The 17284-nt window shown below is 40.0% G+C and overlaps 1 protein-coding gene across 1 annotated transcript; it reads right to left on the bottom strand.

Moving 5' to 3' along the window:
* Positions 1-12789: 12789 nt before the first annotated feature.
* Positions 12790-16874, bottom strand: LOC139561453 (chorion transcription factor Cf2-like). The gene is made up of 2 exons (XM_071378572.1): positions 16595-16874; positions 12790-14162 (listed from the first exon to the last, which is right to left on the bottom strand). The coding sequence occupies exons 1-2, from the start codon at positions 16758-16760 to the stop codon at positions 13255-13257; spliced, it is 1074 nt and encodes a 357-aa protein (XP_071234673.1). The 5' UTR covers positions 16761-16874; the 3' UTR covers positions 12790-13254.
* Positions 16875-17284: the final 410 nt, after the last annotated feature.

Raw genomic sequence — 17284 nt, 5'->3', positions numbered from 1 at the left:
AAGAGCAACCTCTGTTTGGTGAAGTCCTCAAAGAATATTGCATGTTACAAACAGTTACCTGACCTTCAGCATGGTCAAGCAAGTTAATGTTTCAGACATTTTCGGGCCACTAAACAACTATTGATTTAGAACCACAGTGTTACTGCAAGTTACAAAGAAAACAGCACTATTCCAGCACCATTTCAACTACACTTACAGTGACAACTAAAAGAAAACAAAAACGATTTAGTCCAATCAACGTAAGCTAAATGTGATGTGGCTGTCCATGATATTGATTTCTGTGTGTGTGCGTGCAAGTAGAAAAAACATGTTGACTCACCCTACTTGCAGAGAAAAGCCAATACCATCCTCCTCTTTCATGTTGACTAATGCTCTTAACACTCTGTCATGCAGTACACACTTTTAGGTTTTGTTGTCTTAGGCTACCTTACTAAAATGCTAGCCTAACTACCTTTCAAGGGCAACAATGCACCAGGCCAGCTAGTTAACATTAGCACACTACATCTAGCTATATGTTGAACTTCCATCCTCTCAGCCCAGGGGCACAATGTAAACATTTATGGTTGGATCAGAATCGCCGTTATAATCATTGGCCAGAACAAATAATGAGAGTTAAACAACAAGTCCAAATCCCTACCTCCATCAATGGCTAATTTAGGAAAGGAACAAATTTAGCTAGCCAATAGAGGACGACAACACAAGGAGATGCAACAATTCAAGTTTTTTTCTGTCAATAATGACGTTTGGCTTGTGATGTGATTGGTCTGAAGCCAAATCCAAACTGGCTTGCCTAAACACTTTTTTTGGTGCGCCAGGACCATTCAGAGCTGAGCTCACTCAGTTTAGCTCATCGCCGATTAGCTGTTATTTTTAAGAAGGGAGGCCAAATGCTTGCTGGCTTCCCTTGCATTCATTGCTACGGGAGGCAACAATGTCATACTCTTTCTGACCAGACAGCATCAGATAGATACGCTTCACGTACTGAGACAGAGGGACGCTGTTTTGTTTACTAGGATGATTTCTCCGGTGAGACACATTAAGCCGCTTGCAAATCGAAGGAAATGTATTAAACACAGAGAGACGAAAGAAAAACAATATTTTGTATGTATTGTATGTATTTTTTTCTCTGTCAATTTTGGGGGGAAGCCTGGCTGCCCTTGGCACCCATGAATACATGCCACTGTAACTACATGTACACAAACACTGGTTATCATAAGCATAGAATGATCTGAGATAATCAATTCTTCATCAGGGGTCAACTGTACAGCATTGCTCTATACAAGATCAAATGTAAGATTTCATGAATGAGTAGAATTGGGTCAGAATTGATGGCAAACACTCTTGGAGAAATGCTTGTTGTGTTATTGACTGTACGTTTGTTTATGTGTAACTCTGTGTTGTTGTTTTTGTCGCACTGCTTTGCTTTATCTTGGCCAGGTCACAGTTGTAAATGAGAACTTGATCTCAACTGGCCTAACTGGTTAATGCGATTGCATTAAGAACAAGTGTATCTTTAATTCTGTGTAAAACATGTATCTTTCATCAAAGTTTATGATGAGTATTTCTGTTATTTGACGTGGCTCTATGCAATTACTACGGATATTTTGGAGGCATTTCTGAACATGGCGGCAATGTAAACCGAGATTTGTAGATATAAATATGCACATTATCGAACAAAACATAAATGTATTGTGTAACATGATGTCCTATGAGTGTCATCTGATGAAGATCATCAAAGGTTAGTGATTAATTTTATCTTTATTTCTGCTTTTTGTGAGTACTATCTTTTGCTGGGAAAATGGCTGTGTTTTTCTGTGGCTATGTACTGAGCTAACATAATTGTTTGGTGTGCTTTCCCCGTAAATCCTTTTTGAAATCAGACATGTTGGCTGGATTCACAACATGTGTAGCTTTAATTTGGTGTCTTTCATGTGTGATTTCATGAAAGATTGATTTTTATAGTAATATATTTGAATTTGGTGCGCTACATTTCTTCTGGATTTTGGCCAAGTGGGACGCTACCGTCCCACCTATCCCAGAGAAGTTAACCCAACACCTAGCAACCTTAACCCAACACCTAGCAACCTTAACCCAACACCTAGCAACACCTCTTGGTGTAACGGTTAATTAAGGTATTAGCTTGACAGTAGGACTGGACCTTGGTTCGAGACCAGGTCGAGGCTACTCTCTGAATTCGCTACATTGCCTCAGAAGAGTGATGGTGCCCGTGAGGCCATCAGAGACGCGTGTATACAAGAGGAGCTTGTTATAGATGGAAGGGGGTAATGTAGTGACCTTAACCTAGTCAAGAGGTTCAGACCAGGGATGTGACAAATAAAATAGAATATGTATATTGCATCTTTAACATTCAAAGGTCCCAATATTTTTGGGACTACCAAGAAATTGGTGAATTATAGTGGTGAATTATATGAATCATGCATTGAACTGAATCCATCTATTCTGACAACAGAATAGAATATTGAGTCAAATATAACCTATTTTTAAAACCTTCTATGAAGTTGGATTTAGAGCATAAACTGGAGATTTGATATTGACTGATATGATTGTCTGTTTCATATCTGCAAAGCACTTAAAACGCTGTTAGTTCAACTTTAACCATAGCCAGACAATATGCTGCGGCAGCTGTAGAAAGTCGAGAACATTCTCCTCCGACCTTGTACTCTGCTACCATTTTCTCAACGGCTCCTAAATTCTCCACAGCAGCCACCCTTAAATGCTAATTTAAAATATCACGCAATGACTGCAGTTTAGGCATATTTCAGTCGAATGAGCGTTGGATATTCCTTTAGGCACTGCCTTCGTCCACGAAGACAGAATGCCGGTCACAAACAAAAGAAACCCGCAAGGAGTTTCACTTCTGCATTATTATTTTTCTTCTTCGGTGGGGTTTAACGGCGGTTGGCATCTAATATGTTGCAATACCGCCCCCAACTGGAATATAGTATAAATCCATTATACTTTGTGACGGAAAAGGGGGAGAAAAAAATTAATCACACATCTATTTATCTGAAACCCAGAACATGAATGATCCAGAATTGCTTTGCTTTCCTACAAGTATTGTCCAAATCCTGCTATATTACATGGATTTATTAGACTTTTTAAAATGGTTTGTAGGCTTTGATTTGTACTTTTATGTTAATTAACGGTCAATTACCGACTGACGAAATTTCGTGACCGCCACAGCCCTAGTGGTGGCAGCATCATGTTGTGGGGATGTTTTTCAGCGGAAGAGACTGGGAGACTAGTCAGGATCGAGGCAAAAATGAACAGAGCAAAGTACAGAGAGATCCTTCATGAAAACCTGCTCCAGAGCGCTCAGGACCTCAGACTGGGGCGAAGGTTCACCTTCCAACAGTACAACAACCCTAAGCACACAGCCAAGACAACGCACGACTGGCTTCAGGACAAGACTCAATGTCCTTGAGTGGCCAGCCAGAGCCCAGACTTGAACCCGATCGAACATCTTGTCATTATGGGGTATTGTGTGTAGATTGATGATGAAAAAAACGCACAATTTAATAAATTTTAGAATAAGGCTGTAATGTAACAAAATGTGGAAAAAGTCAAGGGGTCTGAATAATTTCCAAAGGCACTGTACATGTTGAATGCCCTTCCTTATGAGCCTGCTGAGAATCTGTGGTTAATTTGCTTACTGTGAAATAGCATTGTATCTGGTCAAACTTTCCCCAACAGTTTACTAAGGGTTGGTAACAAGCTGATTGGCTGATTGCTTGGCTGTTTGAGCCAGTAAAGGGTACGTGCTATTCTTGGGTAGCGGAATAACGTTTTCTTCCCTCCGGGCCTGGGGGAACACACGTTCCTGTAGGCTTAGATAGAAGAGATGGCCAATAGGAGTGGCAATATAGTTCACTATCATTCATCTAAGTTGTCAAATCCAGGTGGCTTGTCATTGTTGATAGACAACAATCATTTTTTCACCTGTTCCACACTCACTTTACAAAATTCTAAATTGCAATGCTTGTCTTTCATAATTTGGTCAGTTATGCATGGATGTATAGGTTCAGAATTTGTTGTTGGCATGTCATGCCTAAATTTGCTAATCTTGCCAATGAAAACATTAAAGTAGTTGGCAATATCAGTGGGTTTTGGGATGAATGAGCCATCTGATTCAATAAATGATAGAGCTGAGTTTGCCTTTTTGCCCAAAATTTAATTTAAGGTGCCGCAAAGCTTTTTACTCTCATTCTTCATATCATTTATCTTTGTTTCATAGTCAAGTTTCTTCTTCTTTATGTTCAGTTTAGTCACATGATTTCTCAATTTGCAGTATGTTTGCCAATCGGCTGTGAAGCCAGACTTATTTGCCATTCCTTTTGCCTCATCCCTCTCAACCATAAAAATTTTCAATTCATCATCGAAAACACAGGGATTTCATCGTTTTAACAGTAATTATCTTAATTTTGTAATAGCTTATTAGTAACTGGAATAAAACATTTAATAAATCTGTCAAGTGCAGGTTGCTCCTTATTACACACCACAGACCAGCAAATATTCTTTACATTTCCTACATAGGAATCCCGACAAAACGTATTATATGACCTCTTATACACTACATTAGGCCCAGCCTTTTGAACTTTGGTTTTCCTAGATATGGCAACTATATTGTGATCACTACATCCTATGGATTTGGATGCTGCTTCAGAGCAGATTTAGAGCAAAATATACCTCTCTATTGATATCACATACATTATCAAGCATGTCACACATATTATCCAGATACTGTTAGCACTTGGTGGTCTATAGCAGCTTACCACAAAAATGGGCTTTAGGTGAGGCAGGTGAAACTGAAGCCATATTACTTCAACAGCTAAGCTTTACAGGAATATGACTCTGAACATAAACAGCAACACCTCCACCATTGGCATTCCTGTCTCTTCTGAAGATGTTGAAACCATGTATTGCTACCACTGTATCATCAAAGATATTATCTAAGTGAGTTTCAGAGATAGTCAGTACATATCTGTTACTAGCAAGTTATCAATTTCATGAACCTTGTTTCTTAGTCTACATATGTTAATGTGGGCTATTTTTAGCACTTTTCTGGGTTTCTTTATTGTTTTTATTGCTCTACTGGGACGCTTATCAGAGGTAGACATGACAATGTTATTTATGTTTGAGCTGATAGTGCAGGTGAGCTGCACACAGTGGAATTCCTATTAGGGCAAACCACATCAGTGCTAACAGTATAACTCAGGTTCATGATTACTGCATACAATAGCTATAGGATTGACATATGCATTTAGGGGAGTTAGAGGGACATAAATGAGGTTACTTACGTTATGACTGCCAACGCCCCTGGAACAATGTACATTTGCAGCAGCACTACGACAGCTCAACAACACAATGGTAGGGATTATCTGAGCAGGACTTGGGTCACTGATAAGTCATTGTCTCAACGCAGCCTTGAAATGCGGGTACACAGTCCAGGAGCCAAGATTTGGATGGACTCCGTCATTCCCATAGAGCATCTTCTGTTTCCAAAAATATATAATATAAAAGTAATACCAACAGAGCTACAGTAGTCTTTTAGCCAGGTGTGTAATGCCAGTAGCCCGCTGAATCTCTCAGAGCGACGGTACCGGACCGGAAATAATTGGCCTCTTTTTGGAATCTTTCAGAGCTAGAATCAGTCATTTAAAATGAATTTTCAGCAGTTCTGCGCCAACTGTTGTAGAATGGTAGGCAATATAAAAAAAAATTATAAACAGTTATTGAGACGGTAGGATTCAAGAAATATGTTGTTTCATTTAACATGTCCAAACAGGAATGGAAAGTAAAGATATTTTGATGTGTAACATAATCCAGTGTTAGGAATGAATGTTTGGTGCAATTAGGCTATTGTCAAAATAGGGCTCCAGATTTGCATATTTATTTAGTTCAATAGAGAGGAATTTGCGTACCTATTTTTGTGTACACATATTACATAGGCTCAACCACTTGAGGCTAATCACAAAGTGGAAACTCAAAATCCATGAGCTAGATTGCTTTGTACTGCTAGTTAGCAGTGTAATTAATTAATCTAACAGTAAATGTAATGTCTTTAAAAACTTTGCAGCATACTACCCAATGATGTTGCCTCATTATACCCAATGACGTTGCCTCTATATACCCAATGATGTTGCCTCTATATACCCAATGACGTTGCCTCTATATAGCCAATGACGTTGCCTCTATATACCCAATGATGTTGCCTCTATATACCCAATGATGTTGCCTCTATATACCCAATGACGTTGCCTCTATATAGCCAATGACGTTGCCTCTATGTAGCCAATGACGTTGCCTCTATATAGCCAATGACGTTGCCTCTATATAGCCAATGACGTTGCCTCTATATAGACAATGACGTTGCCTCATTATACCCAATGACTTTGCCTCTATATAGCCAATGACGTTGCCTCTATATAGCCAATGACGTTGCCTCTATGTAGCCAATGACGTTGCCTCTATGTAGCCAATGACGTTGCCTCATTATACCCAATGACGTTGCCTCTATATAGCCAATGACGTTGCCTCTATATAGCCAATGACGTTGCCTCTATATAGCCAATGACGTTGCCTCATTATACCCAATGACGTTGCCTCTATATAGCCAATGACGTTGCCTCTATATAGCCAATGACGTTGCCTCTATATAGCCAATGACGTTTCCTCTATGTAGCCAATGACGTTGCCTCTATGTAGCCAATGACGTTTCCTCTATGTAGCCAATGACGTTGCCTCTATGTAGCCAATGACGTTGCCTCTATATAGTCAATGACGTTGCCTCTATATAGCCAATGATGTTGCCTCTATATAGCCAATGATGTTGCCTCTATATACCCAATGATGTTGCCTCATTATATCCAATGATGTTGCCTCATTATACCCAATGATGTTGCCTCATTATACCCAATGATGTTGCCTCTATATACCCAAGGATGTTGCCTCTATATACCCAATGACGTTGTCTCTATATAGCCAATGACGTTGCCTCTATATACCCAATGATGTTGCCTCTATATACCCAATGATGTTGCCTCATTATACCCAATGACGTTGCCTCTATATAGCCATGATGTTGCCTCTATATACCCAATGATGTTGCCTCTATATACCCAATGATGTTGCCTCATTATATCCAATGATGTTGCCTCATTATACCCAATGATGTTGCCTCATTATACCCAATGATGTTGCCTCTATATACCCAAGGATGTTGCCTCTATATACCCAATGACGTTGCCTCTATATAGCCAATGACGTTGCCTCTATATACCCAATGACGTTGCCTCTATATACCCAATGACGTTGCCTCTATATACCCAATGATGTTGCCTCATTATATCCAATGATGTTGCCTCATTATACCCAATGATGTTGCCTCATTATACCCAATGATGTTGCCTCATTATACCCAATGATGTTGCCTCTATATACCCAAGGATGTTGCCTCTATATACCCAAGGATGTTGCCTCTATATACCCAATGATGTTGCCTCTATATACCCAATGACGTTGCCTCTATATAGCCAATGACGTTGCCTCTATGTAGCCAATGACGTTGCCTCTATGTAGCCAATGACGTTGCCTCTATATAGTCAATGACGTTGCCTCTATATAGCCAATGACGTTGCCTCTATATAGCCAATGACGTTGCCTCTATATAGCCAATGACGTTGCCTCTATATAGCCAATGATGTTGCCTCTATATACCCAATGATGTTGCCTCATTATACCCAATGATGTTGCCTCTATATACCCAAGGATGTTGCCTCTATATACCCAATGACGTTGCCTCTATATAGCCAATGACGTTGCCTCTATATACCCAATGACGTTGCCTCTATATATCCAATGATGTTGCCTCATTATATCCAATGATGTTGCCTCATTATACCCAATGATGTTGCCTCATTATACCCAATGATGTTGCCTCTATATACCCAATGATGTTGCCTCTATATACCCAAGGATGTTGCCTCTATATACCCAATGATGTTGCCTCTATATACCCAATGATGTTGCCTCTATATACCCAATGATGTTGCCTCTATATACCCAATGATGTTGCCTCTATATACCCAATGATGTTGCCTCTATATACCCAATGATGTTGCCTCATTATATCCAATGATGTTGCCTCATTATACCCAATGATGTTGCCTCATTATACCCAATGATGTTGCCTCATTATACCCAATGATGTTGCCTCTATATAGCCAATGACGTTGCCTCTATATACCCAATGATGTTGCCTCATTATATCCAATGATGTTGCCTCATTATACCCAATGATGTTGCCTCATTATACCCAATGACGTTGCCTCTATATAGCCAATGACGTTGCCTCTATATAGCCAATGACGTTGCCTCTATATACCCAATGATGTTGGCTCATTATACCCAATGACGTTGCCTCTATATACCCAATGACGTTGCCTCTATATACCCAATGACGTTGCCTCTATGTAGCCAATGACGTTGCCTCTATATAGCCAATGATGTAGCCTCTATATAGACCTATTGGTGTGTCCCGTGCTCCGTGGACTAGGCTATGGGTCTATCTCAGAGTACTAGTGAAAAATGTATAAACTACGTACTAGGACTACTCCGGTTCAAACGGTGCTAATTAGAGTTGGGAAATAAATGTAATACCTACAGAAAGCTAAGACCCTCATCACTCCAGTAGGTTTCAAAACTTGGTTGGAAATGTTTGCCGCATATTTCAAAGCACATAACTAGGGCTGAGGCAGTCACGAAATTTTGTCAGCCGGTGATTGTCAAGCAAATAACTGTTGGTCTCAGGGTAATTGACGGTTAACTAACATAAAAGTACAAATCAAAGCCTATAAACCATTTTAATAAATCATGTAATATAGCCTACACCTTCACAATAAATCCATTATTTATTTTAGACAGGTCTAAAGAGGCATGATATGAAGAAAATGTCTGAGTTGTCCTTATGTTAGATCCTGATCTGGCGATGCCAAATGGCTGTGGGCTACACTAGTTCATTGAGCAAACAAGATTTCCTTATAGTATGAAGAATACAATTGAACAAAGCTGAATAAAATAGAAAGGATATTGTCTCCAAATGATTTGGGGGAGTGCGCACATGTGGCTATTCTGTGTTGAGTGGTTAACAAAGAAATAGGTACACCTACAATTGAAGTCAGAAGTTTACATACACCTTAGCCAAATACATTTAAACTCAGTTTTTCACAATTCCTGACATTTATTCCTAGTAAAAATTCCCTGTCTTAGGTCAATTAGGATCACCACTTTATTTTAAGAATGTGAAATGTCAGAATAATAGTAGAGAGAATGATTTATTTAATCACATTCCCAGTGGGTCAGAAGTTTACATACACTCAATTAGTATTTGGTAGCATTGCCTTTAAATTGCTTAACATGGGTCAAACATTTCGGGTAGCCTTCCACAAAAAGTTGGGTGAATTTTGGCCCATTCCTCCTGACAGAGCTGGTGTAACTAAGTCAGGTTTGTAGGCCTCCTTGCTCGCAAACGCTTTTTCAGTTCTCCCCACAAAGTTCTCACAAACTTTCTATAGGATTGATGTCAGGGCTTTATGATGGCCACTCCAATACCTTGACTTTTTTGTCCTTAAGCCATTTTGCCACAACTTTGGAAGTATGCTTGGGGTGGCAGCGTAACCTAGTGGTTAGAGTGTTGGGCTAGTAACCGCAAGGTTGCAAGATCAAATCCCTGAGCTGACAAGGTACAAATCTGTTGTTCTGTCCCTGAACAAGGCAGTTAACCCACTGTTCCTAGGTGTCATTGAAAATAAGAATTTGTTCTTAACTGACTTACCGAGTTAAATAAAGGTAAAATAAATCAATTGTCCATTTGGAAGACCCATTTGTGACCAAGCTCTAACTTCCTGACTGATGTTGCTTCATTATATCCATGTAATTCTCCTGCCTCATGATGTCATCTATTTTGTGAAGTGCACCAGCCCCTCCTGCAGCAAAGCACCCCCACAACATGATGCTGCCACCCCCGTGCTGCACAGTTGGGATGGTGTTCTTCGGCTTCGGCCCTTTTTCCTCCAAACATAACGATGGTCATTATGGCCAAACAGTTATATTTTTGTTTCATCAGACCAGAGGACATTTCTCCAAAAAGTACGATCTTTGTGCAGTTGCAAACCGTAGTCTGGCATTTTTTATGGCGGTTTTGGAGCAGTAGCTTCTTCCTTGCTGAGCGGCCTTTCAGGTTATGTCGACATAGGACACGTTTTACTGTGGATATAGATACTGTTGTACCTGTTTCCTCCAGCATCTTCACAAGGTCCTTTGCTGTTCTGGGATTGATATGCACTTTTAGCACCATAGTACATTCAACTCTAGGAGACAGAACGCGTCTCCTTCCTGAGCGGTATGACGGCTGCGTGGTCCCATGGTGTTTATACTTGCGTACTATTGTTTGTACAGATGAACGTGGTACCTTCAGGCGTTCGGAAATTGCTCCCAAGGATGAACCCAACTTGTGGAGATCTACAATTCTTTTCTGAGGTCTTGGCTGATTTCTTTTGATTATCCCATGAGTTTGAAGGTAGGCCTTGAAATACATCCATAGGTACACCTCCAATTGACTCAAATTATGTCAATTAGCCTATCAGAAGCTTCTAAAGCCAAGACATAATTTTCTGAAATTTTCCAAGCTGTTTAAAGGCACAGTCAACTTTGTATATGTAAACTTCTGACCCACTGAAATTGTGATACAGTGAGTTATAAGTGAAAAAAATCTGTCTGTAAACAATTGTTGGCAAAATGACTTGTGTCATGCACAAAGTAGATGTCCTAACCGACTTGCCAAAACTATAGTTCGTTAACAAGAAATTTGTGGAGGGGTTGAAAAACTAGTTTTAATGACTCCAACCTAAGTGTATGTAAACTTCCGACTTCAACTGTATATGCTTACTTTAGAGTTATTTATGTAACTTTAGTTGTTCTACAAACATTGGGCTATGTTTAATACATTTTAAGGCTGCATGATGAGACTAATGATGATTTGAAAAAAGTTGCTTGAAAAGGCAAGAGCTCTGCTTTGTTTTTTTGCACAGACTGCAAACACTACATCAGTCTCTCATTCACAATTGGACAAGCGTTTGATAATGCCTCAACTTCCATAGCGGCATCCCCTTTGTGTGGCCGTAACGCACCCTAAAAAATCCATGCCTTTTGCGGCTAGTGGCCGTTGTGCCCTTCTCCCTGAGTGCTACACGCTCTGAATCACAGCTCACATGGCTTTCCGTCACGTGATCGGGTCTTTCTCACAGGCTACAAGTGAAGACAGACACATCGGGGACGCAACTGCGCGAGTCCTTTTCCAATTCCGAGGTGCATATTGAAAATAATGGAAGAACTGTCCACAATTTACTTTTCGTCAGTCAACAAGATGAGTAGGCCTAAAGAACAGCAACATCACTAGCCTATGTCAATCTACTATCCCCTATAGTACAAAAGTCGACCTATTCTATTCTGTGCGAGACATAAATATTCCAAACATAGTCTGGGACAGTTGTGGGATGCGATAGATTCCAAATTAATGCAAGCATCAAAAAAACTTTTTTTATGCAATGTGGCTGACACAACAGATCAGAACGTTAAGCTTAAAATGTTTAATAAACTATTAGGCTATTTCTTCACATTATAAGTGCTGCAATGCGCACATGGTAGTAGGCTATAAGCGTGAATGTTCCATTAGTGGAAAACACCATTACCAAAAGTGACCGCAAATGCAATTATGCATGTAATATTTTTATTATAAAGGTGCATTTTTAATGGTGAAAATTATCTTCCGCAAACTTGAAACTCACGCGCTGCTTATGTATGCCAGTTAGGCTTTACACCACTTGTAAAGTAGATTGTGCTAAATTTTAATTTGTTATTTGGCCACTTTAGTTGTGATACAAACCTAATTAAAACATATAGGCCTATGGGCTAGGCTACATGAGGTTGTGTGACTATGATTGAACAAGTCGTAAAAGAAAGGCATTGTTTCTTATGCTGGGCATCATTCACAAGTGAAATATAATTCACAAGTGATAGGCTAATTTTGTCACCCATCAGACTATTCTTGATTTAATCTTGTCTTTGCATATACTAAGTAATATGTGTGACATTTGTTTTGATTTAGAATGGACCATTAACATGCACCTGTATCGAAACAGGGGCAGATGGAAAAATGACATGTCATCTATGTCTTTAAATAGCGAGGGGTTTATTTTCATGCCAGCCAGGTAGGCTATGCTCCTGTTATAAATATAAGCAATGTGGTTAATATTAGGAAAGCTTAAAAATAAATATAGTAGGCCTAGCCTATGGAAAGCTGATGGGATCCTCCTCTTTTTAGTAGAGGCAATCACTCCGTTTTCTCCCGGAATTGCTTAGCTTATTGACATATTGCGCAACATGGGCTCTCATGAAGTGTTTGATTCGATTTTAGAATACATTTGCATTGATGTCAGAGTGATTTAGAGGGACAATAGACAATGCTGAGTACCAGGCAGTTAGCAAGTTTGACCATCAGCAGCATCAGAGCTTGGAGAAGCCTAATTACCGTGACTAAACGGTCAGGTGGAATTTGACTGCCTTCGTGACTCGTGATTGCTGGTGTGGTGGTAATATGGTCACCATAACAACCCTACTACACATAACCAGATATTGCGGTTTCTAATGACGTGAAAACATCAAGACTTTGAACAGCAGATCTGTGAGATTCCCATAATACAGGCACTACTGTTTGTTCATTATTAAATGTTTTAATTGACATCAAACTTTATTTACACAAAACATTTTACTAAAGTAAATCCACCGTGTATCTATTTATCTGAAACCCACAGCAGGAATGATCCAGAGTAGCTTTGCTTTTCTAAGAGTGTTGTTCACATCCTGCCTTTTCATTCCCATCTCCTGACAGGAGATCTTTGTCCTAACTGTCTTTCTTTGCTTTCCTAAGAGTGTTGTTCACATCCTGCCTTTTCATTCCCATCTCCTGACAGGAGATCTTTGTCCTAACTGTCTTTCTTTGCTTTTCTAAGAGTGTTGTTCACATCCTGCCTTTTTATTCCCATCTTCTGACAGTAGATCTTTGTCCTAATTTTCTTTCTCCTTTGCGTTTTCATTCTGTTGTTTCTTTGTGGATGTTTTTCACATGCGTCAGCAGGTTTACCTTCTGAATGAACATTTTTACCACAGACCATGTGATTACTCTCCAGTGTGAGTCCGTATATGTGCAGTTAGGTGCTCCTTGCGAATGAAGCCTTTACCACAGTAACCACAGCTAAATGGTTTCTTTCCTGTGTGAGTCAGGATATGCCTCCTTAGGTCCCCCTTCTGAATAAAGCTCTTCCCACAGTAACCACAGGTAAATGGTTTCTCTCCTGTGTGGATTCTCATGTGAGTGGACAGATGTCCTTTTTGTTTGAAGGTCTTGCCACAAAAGGGGCAGGTGCAGGGTTTCTCACCGTGACAGAGTCGGACATGGGCCTTCAGTTTACAGGTGGAGTTGTAGCGTTTTTTGCAGAAGCTGCATTCGCAAGGTCTCTTCTTGGGGAGAGTCACATGCCTCTGCAGGTCAGCTTTCAGTGCAAATGTTTCACCACAGTCACGGCAGTGGTGAGTTATTCTAGATGTGGTGCTGAGTTTGGAAGAGTTTTCCCCAAATGGTGTGTTGAGATCAAATGGTAGACTTCTGTCAAGTCCTACTGGGTTGCTGCTTATGGCTGAGGCATTGTTCTGATTATCTGGAGGGTCACAGGGAATGTCCAGGCCCCTTAGGTGGGTCACAGTGCCAAAAGGTTTAGGATACACTGGTTCAGATTCACGCTCTCTGTTATCCACAGTCTGGTTTTGGGGAAGAGTCAAGGACGGAAGTAGGTCCTCCTGATCATATTCATTTTTCAAACAGGAAGGAGTGAATATGGAGTATTTCGTATCAAAGAGCCCTTGAAGCTGCTCTTCCTCCTCACTGGTCCTGAGTTCCTCCTGTTCCTCTTTAATCAGTGTGGTCTCTGGGTCTTCCTGTCCCAGACTGGGGCTCCACTCCTGCTCACAATGCTGCTGCTCAGGGGGAACGTCCTCTTCAGAGACAGAGACAGACAGCTGCAGTGAGTCTGGAGGGAAGGAGAGGAGGAGCAGAGGTCATCTATACAGTAGCAACGGTAGTTAAAATTGATAAAAGGTCAAATTTTACACGTAAACAATTGTATAATAAGAAAATCCATGGAATCCAGACATTTTGGTGGGACTTCTTGCATTTAATTGAATGTCAAATATAAAAATGTTTCTTCTTTGAAATGATACATTCCAAGATTTTTTAAACCACATAATGGCCCTTTTATAAGTTTTAACTATATTTATTAGACATTTATTAACGTTTGAACTACGGATTAAAGCACACAAAGAAAAATAACACAGTTACACAGGTCAAACACAGGTACAAGGGTAGGGATTAAAGAATGGACATGTTTACAGTTTGGGCTGATGACGTAATCGATTACGTAAATCGGAGGTAGACTCCGCCGGCACTCAACACAACTGATGTGTATATGGTGGAGTCGAGTTCTCTCAGCTAGCCATTTCAAAACGCATGACACAGACCACAATTTAATCATACATATGAATTGCTTATTGGTTCGTTTTATCTTAAAGGGTACACAGCTTAAAGCCGAAATGCCGTATATATTATTTATAAAGATAAATAAATGGAGAGAGCAATTAGTTGTTTAGCTAGCTAGATAAATGAACGTTAGAAACATTCAAAAACTATGTCTTACATTTTTTTTTGTTAAATGGTGATCTCTATTTGCCTAACCAGTTTACTAATTGAGCAGAATTATATACCTAACAGTAGATTTACATACTTTATTGTATTTAACCTTTATTTACCTAGGCAAGTCAGTTAAGAACAAATTCTTATTTTACAAGGACGGCCTACCCCGGCCAAACCGGGACAACGCTGGGCCAATTGTGCGCCGCCCTATGGGACTCCCAATCACGGCCGGGTTGTGATACAGCCTAGAATCGAACCAGGGTCTGTAGTGACGCCTCTAGCACTGAGATGCAGTGCCTTAGATCGCTGCGCCACTTGGGAGCCCATACTAACCTATTGTACCAGTGGATGCTCCCCTCCTCTGTGAATTTCATAAAAATAAAAATTGTGAGAAATTAAAAAAGTTATCCTTTTTATATAAAACTATACTAAATATATTCACATGCCCTCAAATAATTGATTTAAACACACTGTTTTGCAATGAAGGTCTACAATAGCCTCAGCAGCAGTCTGTAGGGTAGCACCATGGTGTAGCCGGAGGACAGCTAGCTTCCGTCCTCCTCTGGGTACATTGACTTCAATACAAAACCTAGGAGGCTCATGGTTCTCACCCCCTTCCATAGACTTACACAGTAATTATGACAACTTCCGGAGGACGTCCTCCGATCTATTAGAGTTCTGCAGCATGAACTGACATGTTGTCCACCCAATCAAAGGACAAGAGAATGAATCTAGTACTGAAAGCATAAGCTACAGCTAGCTAGCATTGCAGTGCATAAAATGTGGTGAATAGTTGACTCAGAGCTAGCTGTATTTCATTATTTATTTTTTTCACTTTCAGTTACTTGGCTTGCTAATGCTGCTAACTAGTTTAGCCTACTCAAACACCTGGCTCAAACAGAGGGATGCTATGTTAGCTAGCTGGCTATCCAACACTTGAACTCTTCCAAGTCAAGGTAAGCTTTTGGTTTTACGAATTTATTGCTACAGAGGCCCGCCGGAGTAACTACTAAACTGCTTACTGACTGTACACTGTATTGCATGACGGTAGCAGGTTTACTAACGTGTTAGTTCTATTAGTACTGTTGACTATGATGTTATAATAAGGTGACAATGATGAAGGCTGTGTGTAGCGGTTATGATATGATGGTTTGGCTTGGAAAGGTTTTTTCACCTGGTCACAGACAGGTGGTGTTGCACATTGAAGTCCACAAGTGAAGGGAAAAGGTGAGAGGAGGAGAGCTCATAGTTGCGAGAAGGAATACAACGAGCTGTTTGTATGTGGCTGTTATGAAAGTAAACAGTGTTTGTGTGTGATCAAGAGTGTATTCATTCCACCGACTCCGTTGAAAAACGTTTCTTAAATGGAAACAAACGGAACAAGGATAAACTTAACTGAATTTGTCCAATAGAAACTCTTGTTTTCAACTGTTGGACTAATGATTACACCCTAGATAAGGTAGATGCAGGCAAGGTGGTATTTTATGTGTCACTGTCTGTCCATGTGTCGCCTCAATTTTTTTCTCTAGATCTGTGTGACCCTATTTTGTCAACTTTCATTCATTCATAGGCTAGGTTGTAGCAACCTCATGATGGGTATAGGTGACATTTGAGTATTATGTAGTAGCCTAAACATATCGATGTTACATTGAGCTGGGTGAATGGAATATGAATGAGTCAACCAATATGCTGTAACAGAAATAAGCCAATGCGCATAAATCAACTAATCGTCCTCCCTCATCTTAAATGGCACCGACAGCAACTGAGTCTTACCTATTTTACATAGTTGATTCTCCGGTGTGATCCGCAGCATGCTCCGTAGCCGATCATTCTCCTCCTGGTACTCCACTATCGTTTTCTCAACTGCCCCGAAAATCTCCACAGCAGCCGCCGTTAAACGATCATTCAAAAACACACGCAACAATTGTAGTTCAGACATTTTCAGTCAAATGACCTTTGTGTAGCCAATTCAGTTCAGTCAGTATGTCTTTCTATACTGCAAACAAGCAATGCGAAATGTAAACTCGTTTCCAACTACTTCCGTGTTTAAGTCAAGGAATTTTTAAAAACTCCTTCACTCTAGTGTGTGGCAAACTTGGAAACGCACAACAGCGCCGCCAGCTGAATGGGAGTTTACTACTGTGCAAGGCAGCCTACAGCCCAGTAGTAAAGAGAAACGATCATTACATGCGGAGAGTGTTGTTCATAAGTATAGGATGATCTCAATTCATCATGAGGAGTCGTCTGTATATCATTACTCTATACAGCATTACATCAATAATCATGAATGAGCAACATTATAGGTCAGAATTTACGAGAAATAATCTTGGACAAAAATGCAAGGAGATGTTTTCTTGAAAGTATATTTGAAATGTATCAATATTATTTATGTATAAAACCACAGGTTTTACTTCGAGGTACAGACAAGTGATAATGGGAATAGATAACTACACGGGGGGGAAA

This window comes from Salvelinus alpinus, chromosome 31 (assembly GCF_045679555.1).
Source record: "Salvelinus alpinus chromosome 31, SLU_Salpinus.1, whole genome shotgun sequence".
NCBI lineage: Eukaryota > Metazoa > Chordata > Actinopteri > Salmoniformes > Salmonidae > Salvelinus > Salvelinus alpinus.
This window is presented reverse-complemented; position numbering and strand designations above follow the sequence as displayed.